A 27,786-nucleotide genomic window follows, 5' to 3' on the forward strand; every position below is an offset into this window, starting at 1 on the left:
AGGGCCCAACAATATTGGCTCTGGACTCACGTCTTTTTTAGACCCTTTCAGCTAGAACCATATTTTGGCATATGATCCTGTTGGGAAATTCTCCTAGAATGCCCTTCATTTATTCATAGATTTGGCATACTTTACTAGAGATCTTATTTACTTTGTAGAAAGATACAAATGATGTTTTGTTCACTCATAGTTTTTTGGACATCAATGTCTCTATGTGTACTAAGGCTTGTATATGTGATAATGCCATGATGTAGATTCAAGTATAGATTGACAAGGTCATGTTGGAGGTGGTCCACCTTCAGGAATTGCTTAACTATTGGGGTAACATACCATGTGTAGTTGTTAGAGTGCTGTCAGATCCTACTTCTATGAAACACACTCCACCACATGGCCGCTAATAGGTTTGTATCTCTTCTACTCACTACTCACAGATGCCCTGCTCTCAAGCTCCTTGTTGTTCACCCAGTGGTGGGTTTGTTGACCAACGTTGTTGCTTTGTTTCTTCATAGCAAGGTACTGGTTGGTCCTCGGTTTCTCCTCCTATTGTCCTGCTAATTCTGGTTGACCCTCCTCCAGTAGGGACCTGAAGTGGTCATTCCCCTAGGCCTAGACAAGGCAATTTCGCCTCTTAGGACAAAGTGAGAAGAGAAAGATAATTTCGTTGTTGTTGTTGATGGGTGGGCTCCTCCTAAGCCACCCACTAACCCCACTGATGTATGGGATTCTGATGATCACCATGATACTCCTCCCTCAACTGGTAATGATTTGGCTACCTAAGGGCAGTTTATATATGTTTTTTCAATGAATAGTTGTTATTCTTTTTGGCCTTGCACCACGTGAACTCTTGCAGGGTTATCTTGTATCCCTTGGCCCTTTTTTTGTGAATATGCAAATTTAATGTTTATATTAAATAGAGAAGAGACTATTCATAAAAAGAAAATTATGGACTTTGCAGTAATTTACTGTTGGTGATTTAATATCCTAGACTAATTTTTATTGCTACATTTTTGTAAACTCATCTCAAGAAATCCGAGATATAACAAAAAAACATGAATGAAAAAAAAAACACACACTACTAATCATGTATATATATTATTTCAAATCCCTTAAAGCATCTAAGATAAAATCCAATTTAAGATTATAACTTCTGAACTACAAGTAAGATATATTAGATCCAGAGGCCCTAGTCATATCACTTATATTAACATAGATCATGATAGAATTAGGCCTTAAATAATACAACTACAAAACATGCAACTATACGTTGGTAATCAAAACCCCTATATCAATAGAGGAATACAACAAATATAACCTATATATTCTACTAAAATCTAGATCTAGGCCCATAGAAAAATGCTTAGGTTTTTTAATGATATGATGATTTACATTTAAAAACTACGAGAATATACTACTTTCAACGTAAAAACCTTAATCCTTCTTTCTAGTTTTTTTCTTATGTTTGGCTTTATTTAACATCCTACCTACCAAGAATCATTCCTTGTGAAGGGGAAGATGGGCACCTAGGTTTCTAGCCTATTATACTACCACAATGGTTTCATAATGAGCTCCTTTATGCATGCTTCCTTCTTTACAAGGTTTCCCCCTTTTCTTTCCTATTTTCATCTCTTATCCTATTCTTTTTAGCTCTAAGGGGTTTTTCTCTAACAAGTCCATAGATTAAGGTTGGTAGCCTTCTTCAATTAGGTAATCCTTCCACCATTGTTACCTATAATTAATTTTTGATCCAGCCATTATGCGAGAACATATATTTCTTGCAATATCGGCTTTCCTTGCTTCAAAATGCTTTTTTATCCTTAATAACTAAAATGTGCTTCTTCACCACCTCTTCCTTTCCCCTTTGAACATCCTTAGGCCCTATAGGATAACTACAGTCATTTGGGTAGGGCACCACGAGCCCTTCATCAACATTGCTAACTACTACATTCAATTCACCAATAATTTCTTTTGCAAATCCATCCCTACATAATTGTATGGCTTCAAACTTTGGTAATCCCAGGGTTGACATAATGAAAATGAATACTGATGGTATATCAACATTCACTTTGAACCTTTCTTCAATGTTTAAATCTTCTCTACACAAAATATTTTTTATTGCTATTTAGGCTAAATCATCTATTCATTCACAATTTTGCCCTATCCCCTCAGTTATCATGTCTAAGAAGACCACATATCGGTTAACATTTGTGGGTTAAGTCTTAGGCCATATTGTATGACTACCACCAATGTTCCTTACTTTGTGCTCACCTCAACTAAACTACTAGTAATCAATATAACTCATATAAATATATATGTTATAACAAAAAGAACCTTAGCCCCACATTTAGAAACTTATTAATATCACACACCCAAAATAAAAAAACTTATCAAACAAACACCACAAAATAAAATCCAACCACAAACCATCCCTTTCCTACATAAATCCTTATATGAATGCAAGAGTACAAATCTATAACAATTCATCAATCATTTGGATTTTAATGTGTAACAATAACAACTAGTTATTTTGTTTCCTTTTCTTACCATCATGTACAACTTTTTAGCTTTATTGCTTGTTTAATCCAATTTGATAGAAATGTCTATTAATTATAAATAAAAGTTAAAAGTATTTTTATATTATTATTATTTAGGATGGTTCAATATAATAAAAGGGAATGGAATATTTACAAGTAGGGTCAACTAGTTGATTTTTTATTTTTTTATTCTATTTTTCTTTATAAATTGTTTTGTTTTTTTATATTAGTATTTTAGATTATGTTTAGTAGTATTATCAAAAGAGGATAAAAATTGACAAGTAGGAGATATTTTTCACAACAAGTCAAATTGTGATATTGTTATTAGGATTCAACTTTGTAGTTTTTTGAGTCAAACTCATTGATCTATGTTTCATGAGTAGTGGTTCACATGAACCCATCTCTCATTAGAATGAATGAAACACTTAGCACTCATCGTATTTAGGTGATGCTCACGAGAGTGAAACACCAATACTTCTTGGGAGGTCACCCATCCTAGTACTATTCGAGCTCAAGCACACTTAACTATGGAGTTTCCTCCATGATTAAAGCCACTCTACTTGCAACCCCATTTGCAAAACCTTCAGTGTGCACACAATTCCCTATGTTCCTATGCAAGGTTGACTTTATTTTTAAATAAGAATTTTCCATCACTTTTTCCCTAATCGATAGGCACGTGTTCCTTTCATTAAATATAAATTACAATATGTTGAGGTAGGCCACACCATGAAGTAGGGGAATTGTATTTTTTTTAGTTCTTTCTTTTTCATTTCATGCTCATCTAGTATATCTTGAGCAATTGTCATTGCAACATATAGATATATTTGATAAGAGTTTGTTTGTTTTTAATTAGATTCATAATTTTTTTATGTTCACATCTAGCAAAATTATGATAGAATTAAACATTTTTTATAATAAAACAAAAATTATATAAAAAATAACATATTCATAAAATAATATAAATAAAATATAATGATATTTATAATTGTAATTGTTTTTAAAAGTGAGGAAAAAATAGTAATATTTGTACTTTTGACAAATTCAATCAATCACTTTAAATGATATTTAAAATGTATTTAGAAGTGTATTTTTTAAAATTTAAAATGTATTTAGAACTGTATTGATGGCAATAAGTTAGATACATGTAATTTATTATTATAAGTAAAATAAGTAAACTTTATTGAAGTATTGCATCATATATTTCACTGAAATCATTGATACATTCAACGAACAACTATTATAATAATTATTCATTATTGAAACTTTCTAAACAACTAATAAATCCTCATCCCTAAGATATTTTTTCTAGTCTCCTAAAGAAATAGATCCGTTAGACATATATTAATGTTTCCCCATACAAAATCTATTACTTCCTTGGATACTCTAATGTTCTGGCACGTTACTCCTGTAGGCTATTTAGGGGGCCAAACATAGTTTGATCGAGTATAATTTCCTCCGGATGCCAGAAATATTGGAGATTCGTATGCAACCGCGACGAATTATGGAGCATACAAATCGAAATTGTAGTAGGTCCAGGAAAGTTGTGGTGCAGGATAAGGAGTTAAATGAGTGGTGGAGAGGAAGCCACTTCCTCCAAAGGAACAAATAAATTCATTTATTGTGTGGATGACATGAACCTTTATCTTCAGCAATACCAGCGGATCGTCGGATCAAAGTTAATCCGTACAGATCCAGCATTTCTTTTCTTACTTTATGGGAAAGCGAGTCCGTTTTGATTCCTCTATGAACATATTCTCTGAACCAGAGGTTTATTGAATGAATAAATGGTGAGAGGAGTTATTTATTGGTTACAATTTTAGAATATCAGTATTAAAAAGAAAGGAAAAATGCCCAGTACAAATTGTAGCATAGTTTGGTTCAGAAGAGATCTGAGGATTGAAGACAATCCAGCGCTTGCAGCCGGTATGCGAGCAGGGACAGTTATTGCCCTGTTTGTTTGGTCGCCAGAGGAAGAAGGGCACTATATTCCCGGTAGAGTCTCAAGATGGTGGCTTAAGCAGAGCCTTGCTCATCTTGACTCTTCATTGAGAAGACTTGGTGCCCCTCTCATTACAAAGAGATCTTCTGACAGTCTAACTGCTATTCTTCAAGTTATTCAAGCCACTGGTGCTACTCAGCTCTTCTACAATCACCTTTATGGTAAGAGGTTTTGGGCTCCTGACCCATCTTAAACTTTTCATGTGTGCTTGTTCCATTCATGACTGGTCATCAACAAATTGATTATTGTCGAGTATAATTGTGGATGATTGAAACTTTAGGTCCCAAACCATATGCATCATAAGAATTTTAGAGTTGAAATAGTTCCGTGCTTGAAAATTTGGGACTTTTCTGTCATTGCACTTTATAGTAATTTCATTGCACGCCTGTTTATGAGGCCGTTTACCTTTAGCTAACTACCTTCAATTTCAACCAAGTTTCTGCAGTTTGTGGAGCTTTGGTTCAAACTCACCAAGAACTTGCACCTAGATGTTCGCCCCTCTGGAGATACTCAGCTTGACATTTTTTGAAAAACATTGAAAATTACTGTCATATGGGGTTCAAGTTCTGAGCTGTATAGGACTATCAGTTTTAGGTGAGAGATACTTCAATGTAACATTTTCTTCAAAACTTTGAAGATTACTACCACATGCATTTTTTTTAATATGGAGGTCCTTCACGAGCACGTGTCTTACTATTGAACCTCTTTGGCTAAGAGCCAAGGACTAAGGGGTAGGGCACGAGCCCATCCTCATCCCTTTTGAATGTGGGAGTCATGGGCTCAGTGAGACTTGATATCTGGTGGACTCTTTTATCTCTAAACTATATCTATAACGGATATTAGAAATATTATTTTAGGTGAGAGGTAATTAGTGTAACAGTTTGTCAGAACATTAAACATTAATATCACATGGGTTCAAGGTTTGGTCTACGTTGACAGTTGATAGTAGGAATATCAGTTTTAGGTTTGCCTGGTGTCCGAGATAGTCAGTAGTGGAATTCTGACCGTAACTGAGACATTGAGTTTTGAATGATACCCATCATATCTTTTGTGAGTTGGAACCTCTTCTCCGTAAGAAATTGATATCATGAGAGAAAACGATTAAACCGCATTTTGAATTTTAGATATTGTGCATTGCAGGAATGCCTAGTGTTTTTTATTTACTTGGTATGGACGAATCTTCAAGCATACTCTTTTGGCTGCATAGCGCACACGGACTTTTAGGCTTAGATATCAGATCTGCAGGTGTTTGTTCTAGTAAGTTTGCTAACTACTTGCATACGGTCTCGTCACTTCTTTAAAATGCCAATTGGGCCTGACAAACTGCATCTCGAACCCTTGTCAAACACACCAGGGAATCATAACCTGGTTGTGGAAGCTTTCTACTCTGAAACATGTCACTCCTAGATGAAATACTCGCTAACTCGCCTCCAAATCTTGCCGAGTTTTTGCCAAAATCTTGGTAGTAGAAAAATACAATGCTTGGAATGCAAAAAAAAAAATCATTCTTATTTCAGTTTGACTGATTTCTTTTGCTCCTATAGTGAAAAAACCCCCTCCCAACCTTCAACGAGGTCATTTGCAGCAATTTTGCTAACCAATGAAGATTTGTAGTTCATCTAGTTGTAAGTGCAATTGGAACTTGACTAAGGCCATCTACACGAAGAGGAGGAATAAGTTAGCTCAGAAATGTCTTAGTGATGTTGTCTTTCTGCAATTTAATCTTCTGTTGCACCCAAAGAAGGTAGAGGAAATATAGGTGGTTCAGTTGATTTGGATGATAGGTCCAATGATTGGATAATGCAAGAGCAACCTCCATTGTTTGTAAAGGCTCACATCCATGATTTGGAGAGGCAGGCTGTGGAGGAGGAGGGGGTGGATTTGGATTCACATTGGATGCTATTAAGGAGGATGAGGAGGTTGAGGATGATAAGGAGTAGTCATTACCAGTACCAACAACCTCTGCATCCAGTATAGAGGTCGAGCCACAGCCTGTCATGCGAAGCGAGGAGACTTAACCACAGCGGACTCCAAGGACTAGTTCTACACCTCTCACCTAGGTTTCACTAGAGCTGGGAAGAGGAAGATGTAAAATGTTTTGATTTGTATTTACTTTTAGTTTTACAAAAGCAATTTGCAATTTTATTTTGCTTTAGACTATCAGGCTACCAGCGATCAACATTCCACATGAGGATGTCATTTTGCATCTATTTTACATTTACATTAATTAAATATAGCTAGACTCAGCTTGTTTCTTTTGTGTACTCATTGGATGCATCTCCTTGAATTTTACAAAAACAATCAATTTCCAAGAAGTTTAAGCAAATTTTCAAGTTGCCAAGTTTTTGCTATTGGCAAGCTTTTCAATTATGGTATCACTTATATAAGCTATATTTTTTGAGCATTCTCTGCAGTAGTCATTTCAGGACCTTGTGATGCTTTTCATTCTTTTCATGCCTATAGTGGCATCTATTGTGGACATTTCAGGTGCTGAGGGGCATCCTTTATATGATTTTAGTGCAAAGTGCTGCCCATAGAAAATATTTTAGTATTGAGTTGTATAAATTGTTGGGGACACTGTGTTCTTTAATTTTTTCATTTGCTGGCGTTCCAGGTCTTGAGGCACAACCTTCATAAGATTTGAGTATGAAGTGCTGCATGTAGAAGATTTTTCAATTATTATTTATGGTCTAATACTATGTACTATATGTTACTATACACCAGGGGACTATATGTGATTCTTGGTTGTGTGAGATTATATGCTTTTGATATCATGAAGATCAAATTCTCTGTTTCCTTCTACCATCAATGGTTAGAGGCATAGGTGGCAGGTGGATATCATATATAATATGCCTTACCAGTGTTTACTCTTATACTTCGAATAAAACAAGTCATTTAAAGTTAAGGTGTGGAAGAGTTCAACTCTTTTGATATTTTGTTTTGAAAAATCAAACAAGTCAATATAATTAGCTGTGGAACATTACCTGTTATTGTAGTTTCAGTTTTTGGACTCTGCTTGGTGCTCACCATACAAGCTCTTCTATTTTGGAACATGCCACATAATAGAGGCCTAAACTCTGTATCAAATGAATTTACAAAATCTGATTATAAAAGACCATCTATTCTAATTTATTATTGCATTAGTCTGCAAGTCTCATGCTATGATGGGATTGGTATTTTATAGATTACAGCCAATCAAACAGTTTACTTTCATAACAGTGCCTATCATTACATAATAGATTTGGGGCACGGCTTCTAATCACTTTTTTGTTTCAGCTATTCAGTTTCAGTTTCTGAACAATTTCAATTATAAGATTACTGGTAGAATATTTTTTATATTCTGAAGTTTAGTTTATAGCTACACAGCATTCCAGTTTTAAAAAGTGTTAGATTTGCATATCATTAAGTGATTTTACCATTTTATCATACTATGGATTCCCGAAGATCCTATATTTAAGGTTGATCAAGACAGAAATACTGATCACCTTTTATTTTGGTAATTGTGGTGGATCAGATCCATTGTCCCTTGTCCGTGATCACAAGGTGAAGCAGGATCTTTCTTCACGAGGCATATTAGTGAGAACGTTCAATGCAGATCTACTCTATGAGCCCTGGGAGGTTAATGACGAGGAAGGACGCCCATTTTCTACATTTCTGTCTTATTGGAATAAATGCCTTAATATGCCATATGATCCTGCTGCACCTCTTCTTCCTCCCAAAAGGATAGTTGCAGGTTTACACTTGGTGCATAAAACTCTTGATAATTGATAAATTAAAATTAAAATCTATTTTATCTTACTATTTCCTAGTGATAATATCATTTCAACTGCATTAGTGTCAAAGTGAAAGCTTAGAGATCCCTTTGATTCAGTTATATTACTTTGTTTTGATTTTTCTGTTCTGGACATAGAGTTTTGCACCTTAGCTACTGCTGTCAAATGGCTGCCACCATCATACAGGTCCAAATGTACTTACTTTGTAGAGAGTTCTCGTCATGGTTTCTAAGTCTTAATATCATCATAAAGGACTTGTTTATATATATTGATTGTTAGGATTTCTTACAAGGGTGTAGTCAAATAATTATTTGAGTTGTTCGTGAGATAGAAATTTTATAAATATTATTAGTTTAGTTATAGCCAATTAAATAATTACTCGAGTTGTTAGTGAGATAGGATTAAATAAATAATATTACTTGGGTTGTAGTTAATTTAATATCTCTTGACTTGTTAGTGAGATAGGACTAAAGAGATATTACTATTTAATCCTCTTTGTTAGAGATTATTAAGGTTTATTTTATTGTACAAAATCATTAAGTGGTTGTATTTAGAATGGTGTAATAGATTTGAAAAGAAAGTAAATCTTTATATAAATAGAAATGCCTACAAAGTAATGGTGAAAACAAACCAAGTCTTTGTTTAAATGTTCATACCTATAAAATAGTAATGAAGACGAACTTACTGTTTCTATAAACATCCCCTTCTATTTGATTAATTAAACATGCTGGTATGTTAGTTTTTTGATTTGCAGAAATTCAGTATCAGAGAAGGTTAGACAAGGAGAAATGTTATGATGGTTTTTTGAAATCTGAAGATCTAAGGGCTAGCTCCTCTATGTTTGGTTGGCCTAATTGGTGTAGACATTCATTTTAGATTGGATTTATTTTTATTATTTTCCAGTCAAATTCCAGTTGCATAGTCATAGGATTTCTGTGATAGACATCTAAAGGGAGAAATTTTCATTATTGTGTTGTGGTCATTGTAACAGGTTGAGACAGAACTACTAAAACTATGATATGTTCTTCAATTCTTAAAATTTAGCAACTTATAATACTCTGGAACGTCAACACATAAGAGAACAAAACATAGAAATGTTTTGATTTGAAAGGGCAGCTTGATGTAGAATAACCGAATATTTGTCGATAAGAATGGCAGAAGATTGTCATTTGCTTGTCTGGCATGGTTTGCAGATTTTGATTAATAAACAGGAGGTCATCATTTGAAATAAACAGAGAACAACTTAAGGATCTCAGAATGTTATTGTAGCTCTAGATGAAGACATCAAACTCCTTAGGAATTTGAGATTCTTGTTAAATCACTTTCTGGCTATGCTCCACAGGGTGTGTACCTGTCTTTGGTCAAGAGTTCAGCGACTTTGGTCAAGAGTTCAGCGAGGCTTGTCTTTTGAAGAGGGGCTATATTGTGGCCATTTCACTACTAATTTTAAAGATGTCGAACTGAGGGAGGACGTCTCCTGAAGAGGTGTATTGTGGCCATTCCACTACTAATTGAAACTGTAAGTATATCAATGTAAGAGGTGTATTGTGGCCATTCCACTACTAATTGAAACACTAAGTATGTCAAGGTAAGGGTTTGTCCTAGTTTAAGTACAAAGTTTTCTCTCTCCCATTATTAGAATTAAATTTAATAGTGGGAAATGTTAGGAGCTATAACATAGCTATTATCTTATATTATTTATAGTAAACCTTAGATACCGGTGCGTGCATATTTTACCCAGATGCTGGTGCGGATGTGCAGGGATGTGCGGAGGTGTTTGGATGCACGGGGGAGGTGGGCAGGATGCGTGGAGTTTGCCTTCGGGTTCTCGCAGGATGCTTGGGAAAGCATCCGTGAAGCATCCATGAAGCATCCACGTGATTCCACAGAGCATCCGCCATTTTTAGGTGCCAAGTCACTTAAGTGACACAATATAACGTGTGTTTTTTTTGTTTTTTTAATTATATTTTGTCTCCTTTTTGCCCCAAAACCCTAACACGACCCTAGCATAGGCTATTCATTGCTCATTCCTTTCATCTTCTTTGCATCTGGGCTCTCTTCTCATTTGGTTCAAATGAACTTGCAAGTGTTGCAGTAGGAGATGATGAGAATGTGGATTTTTTTGTGAATCCTTATGATTTTGATTGACTGAATTTGATTTGTGAATCTTGAGCCTCGACTCTTGATTGATCAACATTGAACCATGAACTATGTTTTGATTTTGTAATTCAAATTGCATTGGAATCTTGAACTTGAGTAATTTACTAATTAGACATTACTGTTATTTCAATTTGAATATGCTAATTACTACGGAATGGTTTATTTTTGTATATTTCTTGCATTTCTTTACATACATAAATTATAGTTTATATATATATATATATATATGGACGCACCCAAAAGCATCCAAAATCCCCCAAAAAAAAAACTGCACATCTGCGCATCAGCACCCCGCACCCGCATCAGCATCAAAACCAGCATCGGTAACTTAGTAGTAAACCATAGGTTGGTCTAGTCAATGAAATAATTACTTGAGTTTCAGTGAGATAGGGTTAATGGTGCAGGAGCACCCACATAAAGTATTTAGGTCAAAGTTTTATATAAAGTATTTAGGTCAAGTTTTATGCACGAGCTGACTTGAGAAATTTATCTTGATTTCATCATTAGGATAAGATAATTCTCTTGGGATTTGTATAGATCATTGTGGGGTCATTCTTCCCCATTCTATACTAATCTAGAATTTTCTATTTTGTAATAATCTAGAATTTTTCGTAGACCGTCTTAGCAAGTATAAATAGAGTTTTAGGTTTAGGTTTAGGTCAAGCTTGAGAGCAAAGTTTCTGGAAAGTTGCGAAGAGAAGAAATCTACAAGAGAGCCAGTGTATGTACTATTCATTTGATAAATTAAATAGAAGAATTTTATAATCTATCTCTTGCTGGTGCTGGTTCGTATTGTGTTTGTTTCCGTTTTGTTTTACCTCTGCATCATTTTTGGTATCAGAGCTTGGAGAAAGCTTTGGAGGCAATTAGATTTTATGTCTAGATCGGAGTCGGAAGCTGAAACATCAAACATGGTCACCAATGCTGAACTGGCAAAGAAGATGCAAGAACAAGAGAAAATCAATAAGTGGTTATTAGATGAATTTGAGAAGATGAAGGGCCGGATGGAAAAGAAAGCAAAGGTTTCCTCAGAGCAAGAGGATGAAGGGGAAGAAGAGGATACCCTAGAGCAGGAGGTGGTTAACTTACCTGCAGACCAGAGATACTTTATAGAAGCCCTTGAGAGAGTTGGTAAGAAGGATGCCAAAGGTGACCTACCCATCTTCTCGAGAAAGATGGATGTTGATGTTGTTGTGGATTGGATAGAAGCCTTGAACAACCATTTTGAATGTTAAAATATAGCAGAGAAGGATAAGGTAAAAATTGCCAAGTCAAAGTTGAAGGGACTAGCCCTCACTTGGTGGAATTTCATTCAAGGAGAAAGGGTCAAAGAAGGTAAGAACATGATAACTTCATGGGAAAGGATGTGTGCCAAGGTGAGAGAAACATACTTACCTGAGGATTATGAAATCCAACTTCATCGAAGGAGACAAAATTTAAGACAAAAGGAGGTAGATGTCACTGCCTATACTGAAGAACTTCAAAAATTAAGCCTGAGGTCAAAGCAGAGTGAATGTGAAAGTATAAAAGTTGCTAGATATGTTAATGGATTGAGGTTGAAGATTCAAGAAGAACTTAATTTATTATGTCCAGATACAGTACATAAATGTTATCAACTAGCATTGAAGGTGGAAGCCAAATTGAAAAGAAGGCAAGAACAAAATAGCAGAGGAAGAGGAAGAAATCAAAGGGGAAGAGGAAATTTCCAAGGAAGAGGACAAAACCATGAAGATCATAAGGAGATAAAGCAAGAAACCAGTCAAAGTGAAGGAAATTTCAGAGGTAACTTCAGAGGTAGAAGAGGAAATTCAAGAGGTGGATTTGGTGGTAGAAGGGCAAGTTCAATTGTTTGTTTCAATTGTAATAAGGAGGGACATTATGCATCTAGGTGTCCAGATAGAGCAAGTTCAAGTTCACAAGGTGAAAGAAGAACCCATTTGGTACAAGATGATGACTACCAAGAGAAGGAGATGGCTGACTCAGATAGTGTACCTGAAAGAGGAGAAAGTTTAATGATGAGAAGAACACTTTTGAAAGTGCCTACTACCATGGAACCACCACAAAGGAAAACTATCTTTAGGACTGCTTGCAAATTTCGAGGTAAGGTATATAAAGTCATTATTGATTCAGGATCTACTGAGAATTTAGTTTCTCTTGCAATGGTTGAGAAGTTAAAACTTAGGAGAATACCTCATCCTTTTCCTTATAAGGTTTCATGGCTAACGAAGGGTCAACAAACTCTCGTAAATGAGCAAGCATGGGTTGATTTTTAGATTGGAAAGTATAAGGACAGAATTTTGTGTGATATAGTTGATATGGATGCATGCCACCTATTATTTGGTAGGCCTTGGTAGTATGATTTACAGGCACAACATGATGGAAAACTCAATATATACACCATCAAGAAGGATGGAAAGGTGATTAGATTGATTCCATTTGTTGATCATGAGAAAGTGGAAAAAAATAAGGAGAGGGAAGCCAAAATTATGATGGTTAATAAAAAGGAATTCTTACGAGACATGAAGGATGAACCTAAGCCTTGTTTTCTTTTGATGCCTAATCCACAACCACAAGAACTCATTGGAAAGGATAGAAAGGAGGTTGAAACAAAGAAGACAATTCCTAATGAAGTGAAAGAACTTTTGGATAAATATGAAGGTTTGATTTCAGAAGGTATGCCAAAATCTTTACCACCTATACGAGACATTAGTAATTGTATTGATTTCATTCTTGGAGCTACTTTACCCAATAAGGCTGCATACAAGATGACACCACAACAAAATGAAGAGATTGCTAGACAAGTAAAGGAGTTACTCGATTCTGGCTTGATTACGAAAAGCTTAAGCCCATGTGTTGTACCTGCTGTTTTGGCACCTAAGAAGGAAGGAACTTGGAGGTTATGCATTGATTCTAGAGCCATTAATAAGATTACAATCAGATATAGGTTTCCAATGCCAAGAATTGAAGATTTGGTTGATTATTTGGGAGGTGCAAAGTATTTCTCCAAGATTGACTTAAAAAGTGGGTACCATCAAATAAGGATAAGAGCTGGAAATGAGTGGAAGACAGCATTCAAAACCAATGATGGATTATATGAATGAAAGGTAATGCCATTTGGACTCTCTAATGCTCCTAGTACCTTTATGAGACTTATGAATGAAATACTCAAGGACTTCAATGGCAAGTTTGTCATAGTATATTTAGAGGACATATTAATTTTCAGCAAGACAAAGGAAGAACACCTAGAGCACATTGACATGGTTCTGAGAAGACTTCATGAGGAGAAATTGATAATAAATTTGGAAAAATGTTTGTTTATGCAAGAGGAGCTGACACATCTAGGTTTTGTGATCTCCCAAGGTTGCTTGAAGATGGATAAAGAAAAGGTAAGTGCTATACTATCTTGGCCACCCCCAAAAACAGTTGGAGATGTTAGAAGCTTTCATGGTCTTGCTACATTTTATAGGAAATTCATAAGAAATTTCAGTCATATATGTGCTCCTATGTTAGAAACTATTAAAGGAGGAAGGAAGTGTAAGTTTGCATGGAGTCAATCAGCAAATGAAGCTTTTGAGTTGCTTAAGAAAAAGGTTAGTAAGCAGCCAATTCTTTCTTTACCTGATTTTAACAAAGTTTTCCAAGTAGAATGTGATGCTAGCAAGGTTGCTATAGGGGCAGTTTTTAGTCAAGAAGGAAAACCAGTGGCTTTCTCAAGTGAAAAACTCAATGAAGCCAAGTAGAAATACTCTTCATATGACTTAGAAATGTATGCATTGGTTCAAGCTCTCAAAAGGTGGAGACATTACTTATTGCCAAAGGAGTTTGTTGTGTATACTGATAACCAAGCACTTAGTTTTCTAAATAGCCAAGACAAATGAAGTCATAGGCACATGAAATGGATGGAGTATTTACAGGCCTATACCTTCACTATCAAGTATAAGAAGGGCATATCAAATAAGGTTGCTGATGCTCTAAGTAGAAGGAATTTGACTGTCTCCCAGATACAGCTGGAAAGTGTGGGAATTGAAGCACTCAAGGACATGTATGTAGCAGATCCAGATTTTGGTGACATGTACAAGGTATGTATGGAGTTTGGTGAGAGATACCATGCTGATTTTCCTGATTTCTTGATACAAGACAGACTTCTTTTCAAAGGAGGACAACTATGTGTACCTAGGTGCTCTATGAGGACAAACATTATCAAAGAGAAGCACAGTGGAACAATGGGTGGACATTTTGGTTTGGATAAAACGTTAGAATTGGTTAGAAGATACTACTATTGGCCTAAACTTCAGATTGATGTGAGAAACTTTGTGGCAACATGTATGATTTGTCAAAGGGCCAAAGGAAGGACTACAAATGCTGGGCTTTATCAACCTTTGCCAATACCATCTAGACCTTGGGAAAGCATAATGATGGATTTTGTAATGGGGCTACCACGAACACAAAAGGGGCATGATAGTGTATTTGTTGTAGTAGATAGGTTCAGAAAAATGGCTCACTTCTTACCCTGTAAGTCAACCAATGATGCTTCTAATATAGCAAATCTCCTTTTCAAGGAAGTCATAAGGATTCATGGGCTACCCCTCAATATAGTTTCAAACAGGGATGTGAAGTTCGTAGGACACTTTTGGAGAACTTTATGGAGGAAACTTGGAACCAATTTATCATTTTCATCAGCCTACCACCCTCAAACTGATGGCCAAACAGAGGTAGTTAATAGAACATTGGACAATTTGTTAAGAACACTCACAAGACAACATGCAGCAAAATGGGATGTAATCCTACCCCAAGCTGAATTTGCATATAATGACTCCATCAATAGAAGTACAGGAAAGTAACCATTTCAAGTGGTATATGGAATTCATCCTAGAGGGATTTTTGAGTTAAGGGATATGAGTTCACAGCAACAAGTTAGTGCCCAAGGAGAAGAATTTGCTATTGCCATAAAAGAAATCCATGATGAACTCAAAACACAACTCCAAAACACCTCTGACAAGTTAGAAACATGCAGATTAGAAACAGAGACATTTAGAATTTGAAGTGGGAGATTTAGTATGGGCAAATCTCAAGAAGGAGAGGCTACCAAAAGGTAAATCTACCAAACTTATGTTGAGAAAATTAGGTCCTTGTAAAATACTAAAGAAGTTTGGACCAAATGCTTATGAGATTCAATTGGCACCTGAGATTGGCATTTCTCCCATCTTCAACATAGCAGACCTCACACCATTCAAAGCACCCATTGAAGAAATTGATATAGGACAGATTGCTGATACAAAAGACATTCAACGTTTACCATTTAAGCAGACACCACAACTAGATAGGATACTTGACACCAAAGTCGTTAAGCAACGAAAAGGAAAGGAGTCCAATCAGTATTTGGTAAAACTCAAAGGTTATTCGGATGTCGATGCTGTGTGGATGAGTGAACAAGATATCAAGAAGCAAGGTACCACTCTACAAGAGCTCATCTCAAGTGGGCTTGAGATAAAATTTCCTGGGGAGTATGGTGCAGGAGCACCCCCATAAAGTATTCAGGTCAAAGTTTTATATAAAGTATTTAGGTCAAGTTTTATGCACGAGCCGACTTGAGAAATTTATCTTGATTTCGTCATTAGGATAAGATAATTCTCTTGGGATTTGTACAGACCATTGTGGGGTCATTCTTCCCCATTCTATACTGATCTAGAATTTTCTATTTTGTAATAATCTAGAATTTTTCGTAGACCGTCTTAGCAAGTATAAATAGAGTTTTAGGTTTAGGTTTAGGTCAAGCTTGAGAGCAAAGTTTCTGGAAACAAAGTTACGAAGAGAAGAAATTTGCAGGAGAGCCAGTGTATGTACTATTCATTTGATAAATTAAATAGAAGAATTTTATAATCTATCTCTTGCTGGTGCTGGTTCCTATTGTGTTTGCTTCCGTTGTGTTTTACGTCTGCATCATTTTACTCAATATTTATTCCTATTTGCTAAGAGTTGTTAAGGAGTACTGTATCAAATTAAACATTTAAGTGGTTGCAGGTCACATCAAAAATTGATTTTGATGCACTTTTTTTTGTTCTTTGATTGTTTTGTTTCGAGTTGGGGGGGGTAGGGTGGGGTGTGATTTGGTGGCAGGGTGGAATACCATTGCACACACAAGCCAATTCAATTCCTAATGGTCAAGTGGCAATATCCCCTACCAAATTGGGTGCAGAACCTGACAATTCTGAGATGGGGCTATATCCTAAATAGTCATACAAGTATTCTTTCTAGTTGATTAATAAAACATATTAGTGCACTGGTTTGTATTGCAGAAATTCAACATTGATGCTCTTCTGTTTGATTTATAAACACCATCAAGTATATATGCATGTATTGTTTTTTGTGCTATGATACGGTGGCAAGGTGGAGTACCTGCTGCACACATAACCTCAAGGTAAGGGTTTGTCCCAGTTTAAGTACAAAGTTTTCTCTCTCCCACTATAAGAATTAAATTTAATAGTGGGAAATGTTAGGAGCTATAACATAGCTATTATCTTATATTATTTATAGTAAACCTTAGATACCGGTGCATGCATGTTTTCCCCAGATGCTGGTGCGGATGTGCGAGGATGCTCGGAGGTGTTTGGATGCGCGGGGGAGGTGGGCAATATGTGTGGAGTTTGCCTGCGGGTTCTCACAGGATGCTTGGGAAAGCATCCGTGAAGCATCCATGAAGCATCCACGTGAATCCACGGAGCATCCGCCATTTTAGGGTGCCAAGTCACTTAAGTGACACAATATAACATGTGTTTTTTTTGTTTTTTTAATTATATTTTGTCTCCTTTTTGCCCCAAAACCCTAACACGGCCCTAGCATAGGCTATTTGTTGCTCATTCCTTTCATCTTCTTTGCATTTGGGATCTATTCTTATTTGGTTCAAATGAACTTGCAAGTGTTGCAGCAGGAGATGATGAGAATGTGGATTTTTTTGAGAATCCTTATGCTTTTGATTGACTGAATTTGATTTGTGAATCTTGAGCCTCGACTCTTGATTGATCAACATTGAACCATGAACTATTTTTTGATTTTGTAATTCAAATTGCATTGGAATCTTGAACTTGAGTAATTTACTAATTAGACATTACTATTATTTCAATTTGAATATGCTAATTGCTACGGAATGGTTTATTTTTGTATATTTCTTGCATTTCTTTACATACATAAATTATAGTTTATATATATATATATATATATATATATATATATATATATATATATATATATATATATATATATATATATATGGACGCACCCAAACGCATCCAAAATCCCTCCAAAAAAAAATCCGCGCATCAGCACCCCGCACCCGCATCAGCATCAGAACCAGCATTGGTAACTTAGTAGTAAACCATAGGTTGGTCTAGTCAATGAAATAATTACTTGAGTTTTCGTAGGATAGGGTTAACTTAATATTTATTCCTATTTGCTAAGAGTTGTTAAGGAGTACTGTATCAAATTAAACATTTAAGTTGATGCAGGAGCATCTTGCATGGGAAAATTATTGGAAAAAAAAATAAAAAAAATTGAAAAAAAAAATTGAAAAAAAAAAATTTGGAGGAGAGAGAAAGTGACGAAAATTAGAGGAGAAATAATAAATAAATAAAAAGGGAAAAATGAGAAAAAGAAAAAAAGAGGAATTTCTATTTTCGAGGTGCATAGGTGGCATAAAATAGAAAAATAAGAAAAATAGTTGTCATTCCATTAATCGAGGTGTGTAGGTGGAAATTCTAGAAGGTTTTGGATAAATCATGTATTTAATATTTGTTGGGTGCTTAGTTGTATTTGGGTGGGAATTTAATATTTATTTAAAGATAGTTGTATTTACCTTTTATCCCACATTGGTTGTGTTTGTAATGTCTTGGGTTAGAAGTGCCTATTTAAGCAAGGCTTATTATCATTTGTAATCAAGCTCAAGTGGAAGCTCAAGGGGAAGCTTGGAGAAGTTCAAGAAATAGAAGCTCGAGGAGTAGAAACTTGAGAAGTAGAAGTTGTGGAAGGAGAAGCTCAAGGAGAAGCTTGATATCATCTTGTGGGTGTTGTAAGGATCTTCAAGTATAATAAAATTTCTTATGAAGCATTTTTTTTATTGGTCTCCATATTGTTGCTTTCTTGATTGTGAGTGAGTAAGGGTGGTGTGGCCCTCTATCATAAGTGGTTGCAGGTCACATCCTAGAAATTAGGAGTGGAAACAAGCTTGGTTACACAAATACTTCAGCACTTCTATATGCTGGTTTCTTGGTTTGTTTTCCAAAAATTGATTTTGACGCACTTTTATTTGGTCTCTGATTGTTTTGTTTTGGGTTGGGGGGGGGCTATGATTTGGTGGCAGGGTGGAATACCCATTGCACACACAAGCCAATTCAATTCCTAATGGTCAAGTGGCAATATCCCCTACCAAATTGGGTGCAGAACCTGACAATTCCGAGATGGGGCTACATCCTAAATAGTCATACAAGTATTCTTTCTGGTTGATTAATAAAACATATTAGTGCACTGGTTTGTATTGGAGAAATTCAACATTGATGCTCTTCTGTTTGATTTATAAACACCATCAAGTATATATGCATGTATTGTTTGCTGTGCTATGATACGGTAGCAAGGTGGACTACCTGCTGCACATATGACCCCAAGCCACAATAACCTGTACCAATGTTGGGTGAAAAACCAGTGTTTTATTGCTGGGCTATGACTTGGTGGCATGGTGGAGTATCCTCTGTATGGACTGCCCAGTTTAATTCCTAATAGGCAAGCTAGAAGGCTTTGTACCCTGTTCCAAGGTTGGGCGTAGAACCTGTCAAAGCTGATGGACTAGAGTTAGTATATCTCAATAGATGGGGATATTTACAAGTTATAGTTGACATTTATGGAATAGATGTGTCTCAGCTGAAGTACTTAACTTCAAGGTACACTCTTCTTTAACAAGATTGCATTTCCCATAAAATATTACAGAACACTTAAAAGAGATCAGCTTTTGCTTCATGAGCGTACCTCTTAGCCTTTTTTAGGAGTTCATTTTGAAGTCCAGTTTACATGAACAAGACAGGTGTAGGTAGTGCACCTCTTCATGAATTTTAAATTTTCTATATAACATTTTGATCTCATGCTTATGTCCATCTCTTATAACATCCATTCCATCTATTGTTTGGTTGTTTTTCTTGCTTTATTTACTCTACCTTGCTTAATTTTTCTGTATGTAACATGTGTTTTGTTCTTGTTGTGAAACTGCCATCAGGATTCAACTGTGTAGTTTTTTGAGTCAAACTCATTGACCCATATTTCTGTACAGCTATTCCATCATGCAGTAGTATTGCTAACTAATTTGCTTCAAAGTATGATATAGGAGAAAGCTTAGAAGACAGATCTGTTCTCTTAGCTAAATCGAACAGTTGAATGTACATTCCATACTATGGTTAGCACTGTTTTTTTATTGGGTTTGGGGAGGGCTTTTCTGACTATTTGTGGCAGCTTAGGAAAATGGCTGATTCACACTAGGGTAGATATGAAACCTTGTTTTGGTTTATATCCTTATTAGTTAGCAATCTTTAAAGACCTTTGCTAAAGGCTTGGGTTTGGTCCTTGGTTTTGGACTCTCTAATTACATTCAGAAGTAAAATTATCTGGGATCTTTTGTTTTTGGGCTCTTTAGGGTCAGTGATACCCGGCACCTTTTGCAAAAAGGCGAAGTTTGGGTTTGGGTATACAGGTTCGACAATTTTTTTATTGCTTGGGTTCCGGTTCTGCACACATACACACAGATACATATAGATACACACAGATACATATAGATAGATATACATCATAGATCCATGCATGTAACATGTTCAATGTTCATTCTTATTGGCTAAAAAATTCAAACATATAATAATAAGTCAGAGGTGTGATATTCATAAATCCACAGTTCCCGATAAAATTATCAATGTATACCTCATATACCATATTCATAATTCACAAAAGTCTCAAAATGCCATTACACAATGAAAATTAAAATTACAAGCTGTAATTTTTAATATTCAAATTCCTTTTCATCATGACCATAGGAATCAAAGTCAGCTTTTGGTTCTACTTCATTTGAACCACAAGCCGGGCCACTCACTATGTCTAGGCCATGTGGAAGAGCTGCCTCTTGTTCTTCTATAGAGGCTTGGGCAAGTTGTGCAACCATGGCATCTAAATCAGCACACTCAGAGGCTAGATCTTAATTCCTTGTCACACTGTCACGGTAGTCCGGTCTCTTATGTGACAATAGGCAAAGGTTGGAGTGTATGTAGACCAAATCCTAAGGGTTTTTGGCACCCAAATGATTGTTCTTGACCAAATAGATGGATTATGTACTCCAATGCTGCTAAACTGAAGAAGAAATTGCAACCTTTTAGGTTTGCATACAACTTTTAGTATTCAATTGCAATATGATAGCATCATGATCAAATGGAAAACAATGAAATAAAGATAAATACTTGGGAGAAAACTTCAATTGCAAGAGGCTAGAAGAAAATGGAGTCTTGACCACGCATATACCACCATTCATCAACATAGATCCTATATTGAGCATGAAGAGCAATAGTGTCATGATATTTGGGAGACACAAATTGGACCCACTTGGTTAAGACAAGATTTTGAGTTTCATCACCATTATTATCTTTGTAAATGCAGCCTTGTAGCCAACAACCTTTGCATCTTTATATTGTGCCACCCTCCTTGGTTCTGAAACCATCTCTTGGCTATTAAAGCTTGGTAATAAAGCATGCCAAGAGATGTAAGGGTGGGTCATTTTGTTCCAATGGTCAACAACAATTTATTCCACTACTTTGAAATATGTATCTGTATGTTCCTTGACCGCTATTATTGTTTTTATATTCTCCACCATGGTGTTCATGCCATGATAAATTTCACTCAAACATGGGCTATGAGTCCCAACATACCTGATCATGCTAATGATGGGCTAGGTGAATTTTAAAACATATCACACGGTTCCACCATTTATCATCAAGGATCGTTCCTTTTACTACTAGCCGTTATTTTTAAGAAGGGATGCGACTTGTGAATGGTTGTTATCAATAAGAACTAGGGGCACCCATATATTTGTACAATTATTTTAAGGAGAGCAAATTTACCAATTGAGTATATCTTATTTTATATCACTTCCATAGTTAGATTATGGTGCATGTGATTGAAGAGTCATTATGTGTCTGACCCTAGTGCTGAGTGAACTCATATACTAAGAAATAGAAATTTGCACTCTTATTAACAATAGCATGGGATCCGTAAGTGGATGAAGGTTCAAATAGTGAATACTATTCAATGAGTCTGAGATGAAATGCAGTCAACAACTCATATGTTGTAAGAGGGAAGAGTTAGAGGAGATTGTGGTCACTTGTATTGTGTCCTCCCATAGTGCAGGCTCTGAGATCTATCAAACAAAAACAAGTTTGTCATATTTGATGTGATGCTAAATTGTTTGACAATATAAGAGTGGTAACTACACATTTTGGGGGGAAAATGATAAACAATGTTCTATTCCCACTTGAACCATCTTTAAGGGGAATATGTTCTAGTCATGTGCAGATAAGTATTTGTTGTTCTTGAGTGTTACATTTATCTATCCATTGTACTCTCTCTCTCTCTCTCTCTCTCTCTCTCTCTCTCTCTCTTATTTGTATTTTTATACATACTATAAAGTGTTATTTGTCTTGATCTTTTTCTTTATGTGTAGGGATGTTCTTGCAGGAAAAGAAGGTTGGTACCTTACACATGTAGCAAATATTGTATAGATTCAATCGTATGACAGTAGTTTCAAAAGATGCTTTGATCTAGATTTCATTAGTCATCTGATGATTTGGTTGAATAAATTGAGGCTCATGAAGCAAATATCTTTGATGATTGACACTACGAGTATCCTTTCATATCAAGAGGGAGTTTGATACTTCATCAACGGCAACCTTATACGACAAGCTCAGAAGATTGATATTTAGAGGGAGTCTAAAATACATGTGTATGACAGCATGATTTTGATAGGCCTACCCTTGTGTACATCATGAGGAAGTGATGACTTGTCACCAGAAAGTTGGAAGATTGATATCAGATTCAGAGGGAGTCTAACAGGTTGTAACATGCATCCTTGAACGAAGAGATTTGACTTCCCAAGATCTTTGTGAATGAGTACTTCTCCACGAAAAGTTCTGGTGAAATTCGTTAAGTGAGAAGGTTGAGGTGAAAAGCATTGTTCCACCCTCTAGGAGCAGCAATGGTGGATCCACCCTTTGACATGGTTCATGGTGGATATCATGTGATCCACCCTCTGAGGTCGCTATTGTAAGGTTACGATCTTATCAATAGCTTGACTTGTTATCTTGATAGACTACATTAAGTTTCTATCTCGGAGTGCCAGAAATCATGATAACGAATATATCATGACAGACTACATTAAGTTGTTGTTTCGTACTGTGTCGGAAGTCATGATACCTGTCATGATAGTGATCATGACACCTTGATTACTTGTTCTCTGATAGACTACATTTACTGGGACCAGTGTTTCCTTTCCAATCTTGATGAATCATACTTCGGATGATATTGAAAGATAACACCTAAGTTGATAGATATATGTCGATATCCTTAAATATGTCATTCCAAGAATATCATATTGAGATGATATCTCTCTATATGTTGGAGAGCATAATGTGTTCTATAACAATCCTCCCTAGCTAACAGGGAGTGTTAATGTTGTAGCTTCAATCAGATTGAATGGACCTAGAGATAATTCTTCTATGGTCATTAGTTAATTATCATTTAGACAAACTCTCCTATATATATATATATATATATGCTATATATAATTATGTTTATATATATTATTCTTAATATATTTTCTAATGATGATTAACTTATAATTTACCATATAGAGACATGTCTCTTCTTCTCATATTTATATTTGCATTTTGAACATATAGAAATAAATGGCAGTGTTATTATATTTGCAGCAAATGATCATTTAAAACTCAACAAAAACAACAAATTGTAATTCCTTTGACCATTCACAGTTGGCTCACAAACATTTACACATTACAATTCATTTATTTATTAAAAAAAATAGAACTCGGAGGTACTTGCATAGATTGCATCCTTGTTCAGCTTCTAGATTTGAATGATATGGAAAACACAGGCCAAATAATTAATTTGAAAATCTCAGGTAGTCGTTGATCCTCCAACAATGACCACAACCTTCAAGAACCCACACGCAAGCCTTAGCAATCAAGACTTAGGCCTTAGTAATAAAATTGTAGGGGAATATTGTCAAACGCTAGAATTGGAAAGGAAACGCTAGTCCTAGTAAATGTATCGCAGGCCTTTGTTAGGTAACGCTGTGAAATGCAGTTGCTCCAATTGTATTGCAGGTCGAATATTAAGCAGAACATAATATCTACTGAGGAAGGCTTGAAATGGTCACCAAACAGATCATAATTAACAGAGGTCTAACATTATTATAATAAAGTGCTATTAGAATAATGAAACTTTTAAAAAATAATTAATAAATATGAGCTCATACAATTAATAGCCCAATTCATTGCAAGCGATGACCAATTGCCAACACTACCATTTGCATTGCCATGTATGGCAACCACCTGATTTAGACTAATTAAAAACAGTAAGTTCACCATTGCGACCCCTAAAACACCCTTTTAGCTTACGAGGGTCACTATAATGCACTAACTTGATCATTTGCAGAGGCTTGCCAAAAATGGGGACATCACAATCCATACAAGGGGTGATTACAGTGAAGGAGAACAGCTTCCCAATTATTAAGTACCATAGCAAGACCCATAAACTATTCTAAAAATAAAGCCTTATAAAAACTTAAAAAAAACTAATATCTTTTGAGCATGTAGTGAAGCTCCTTTACCACTCACACCTCCCTTAGTCTGGGAGTATATAATCATACTGAAAGGTTCCCTCTTTGATTTCTCGTCTTTTTTCCTTTTCACTGCTTGCCATCCCTTTTTCACCCGGGCTGCCTCATTCCCAATCCAATAAGCTATCATGGGGATTCATCTCTATCTTAGAGGAGAAACATTCTTGTTGACTCTAACCACCCCCTACGACCAATTCGTTGTCACAGAATCTGTTGAGCTTTTTTTCCTCCCTTCCCTCCAAAATCACAACACTAGTTATATGCTTCTGCTCCTTATCCCCTCTAGCATTAAAGTAATAACATATTTAATTTTGGAGAAGCTATTTGGAGAGCCAGGAAACTGTTGTGATCCATCTCCCGCACAACATGGGAATAATTGTGTTGCTTCCCATCCTCCTCCACTTTCTAATGGCTATCAACAACATTCTTCTACTAGGTAGCCAATTTTGGTACCTTTGGTCCATTGATTAGCCAAATTCACTATTTGAGAACACCTCCTACACCTGATAGGAAAACCTTAATAATCCAAGGGCTGCATCCACTAAATCTTTGAAGCTTTGTTCTTCATTTCTTTTGGGAAACCAATTGAAACATCAAATTCCACCAAAACCCAAGAAAATGTAGAGTGTATGAGATTTAGAGATCTATCATCTCTATCATCCACCATTAGAAAGTTGCCAAGCGAGTCTCCAATATAGCTTAGAAGCTAGAGTCAACCAAAAATGCAAGGGAAGGTTTAGGAGCCTCACCAATATTAGAACCTTTTCAAAAAAAATGTAGCAAGAGAAAATAATGGATCAAGGCTTTAGTATTAAGGAAAATTTGTCCTTCCAACATTTATAATCTAAGACCAAGTTCCTCAGAAAACCCTTTGGATTTTGGTTTTGGTGCAGTTCAAATCCTGGTTCCTCTTGAATTTTGCCCAGGTTTTAGAATGGAATCCAAAGGAATCCATGGGTTTGGGTGGCCAAAAAAGGGTCCCACTTTGATTTTTTGTTAAAAGTGCAACTAAACCCTAATACAACCCTTCTAAACCCTAATTCAACCAACAAAGGTTGCCTAAAGTCATATGATGGTCATTCATTTGTCTCTCAAGCATTTTTCACCATTTTGGAGGACTCAAACTTGCATCGGAGACTTGGGAATCGTTAGGAAAGGAAAATTTAGTGGGTACAGGCAAGAGAATCTTTATTTTGTTCAAGTCTTTAATGAATTTGTCGAGGTTTTTAAAAAAAAAGGTTTTTTAAAGTTTTTTTAATAAGTTTTTTAAGACTTTTAAATACTTCTTTTATACATTGTATGCATTTTAAGGGATTATGATGCCATTTTTTTTCAATTTTTTTTTTTTGCATAATGGGTTGTGTTTTCTTGTCCATTTTTAGGTTCATTAGTTAGAGTTAGACAAAATGGATGGAAGTAGAAGTGGAAGTGGAAGGGGAAGCTCTAGTTATGTTGCTCGGGCAAGCCCTATTAGAATTGATGCATGCACACCACTTTGGCATTTGTTACACAACAATGATTATGACAGTGCCTGGTGGTGGGGGTTATATTTGGCAGTGTAACCATTGCAAGATGGAGTATTCCAACTCATACTATCGATTGAATCCTTGCTTTCATTTCTAGCAGTGGAAAGCAATGGAAACTTGTAAGGGGGTAAATGGGGACGAGCTGCCAACCCCTTTAATCTTGTAATATGTTAGAGAGAAAGATGAACCTAATAGAAGTAACAGAGGAAGGACAATGATTGCTCCATCCCATGCCCAACCATGCTCAAGGAGACTTTCGAGTGGCTTGGTAAAATTTGTTGGCCCACATCCTTTCTTGCCATCGCCACCACCTTCTGAACTAGAAATTGTTCACCCATGAGAAATCTTTGCAATGAAAGTATTGGTCATTGCTCATATTAGAATGTGCTTCCATTTTATTGTGTTAGATCACCTTTTTGGTAGGATATGGTGAGTGACCTTTATAAGGAACTTGCTGATTATGAAAAGGTGCGAAACACCTTATTGTCAAGGGGGAAAGCCTCAGTGGAGACAAATTTGAAAGTAATCAAAGATACAGGGGTGGAAATCGGTATGTCCATCCTTTTATCATTATTATATCAGTGTCACCTTAAGGAGCGATGCTCTTGAAGGCAATGGGTCAAGAGGGCCAAGTGAAAGATGCAAGTTTCATTGCGAATAGTCTCGTGGAATCAATTGAAATGGTTGAGCCTACAAATATTGTCCATTCCATAACAAACAATGCTAAAAAATGTAGGGCAGATGGGTTTATAGTAGAGGTCACACGTAATTGCATTTTGTGGGTACCATGGACAATCTATTCACTCAGTTTAATAATGCAAAAGAGAGGCACTCAAATTGAATGGGTCAATAAAATTTACAAGGAGGTTGAGGAGATACAAATATTGTGACTAATCATCACATGATACAAGCCATATTCATGACCACCTATTCATTGAAGTTGTTGAAGGTAATATACTTGTTTTTATAATTTATTTTTTAGTTTTTAAATTTATAGATAAACTTTATACTGACATGCATGTTTTAACTTTTCTGCTATCATAGGTTGCTGAAATATGATTTGCATCACACACAATTGTCTTAGGATGACTTGTGAAGGCACGAGAGGCCTTGAGTGCTATGATTATCAACTCTTTGTGGAGTGTATGGAGGCAATCAAACACAAAAAAAGCCCAAAAGGTAAAAGCATCGATCCTTGATGATGAATGGTGGGAACACGTATAATATGTTTTGGAATTCAGCAAGCCCATCATGAGCATGATTATATTTGTTGATAATGATTGCCCATGTTAGGGTGAAATGTACGGACACCATGGACACCATGGTGAAGTACATAAAAACAATGATGGTGGACAGGGAACATATGGTTACATTTTTCAAAGAAGTGAAAAAAATTATTGTTGATCGTTGGAACAAGATGGCTACCCTGTTGCATCTCTTGGTGTATGCTTTGTCACCAAGGTTTTATGGGCAAGAGATGGTTTTACAACCAAATAAGGTGGCACCATATAGAGATGTAGAGGTTGTTGCTAATTAGAATACTGCATTTTCCAAGACATATCATGATGATGATGAAACTTGAAACATTGTCTTCACCAAGTTTGCCCAATTTGTATCTACCAAATATAATGCTATTTTCGCTCTTCATGCTCAATATAGGATGGATGTTGATGAATGGTGGTATTCACATGTTAAACACTTAGTTTTCTTGCAATTAAACTTATCTCCCAAGTTTTTATATTTTTAATTGTTCTTCAATTTTGAATTTGAATTTAATCATGATGCTATCATATTGAAACTAAAATATTGTTTGCTAACTCAAATAGTTTGCAAGTTCTTCTTTAGTTGAGCGGAATTGGAGTACATCTTC

The 27,786-nt window shown here is 35.8% G+C and overlaps 1 protein-coding gene across 2 annotated transcripts in view; it reads left to right on the forward strand.

Moving 5' to 3' along the window:
* Positions 1-4,166: 4,166 nt before the first annotated feature.
* CRY1 (cryptochrome 1) overlaps positions 4,167-27,786 on the forward strand; it is a 31,965-nt gene continuing 8,345 nt past the window's right edge. For both annotated transcript variants that reach the window (XM_089814716.1, XM_089814717.1), the window contains exons 1-2: positions 4,167-4,691; positions 8,045-8,263. In XM_089814716.1, the coding sequence (XP_089670842.1) occupies positions 4,379-4,691; positions 8,045-8,263 (532 nt within the window). In that variant the 5' untranslated portion in view covers positions 4,167-4,378. The remainder of the gene's footprint in view (positions 4,692-8,044; positions 8,264-27,786) is intronic.

Source organism: Cupressus sempervirens, chromosome 2 (assembly GCF_028749045.1).
Source record: "Cupressus sempervirens isolate cs-2001-9-10 chromosome 2, ASM2874904v1, whole genome shotgun sequence".
Classification (NCBI taxonomy): Eukaryota; Viridiplantae; Streptophyta; class Pinopsida; order Cupressales; family Cupressaceae; genus Cupressus; species Cupressus sempervirens.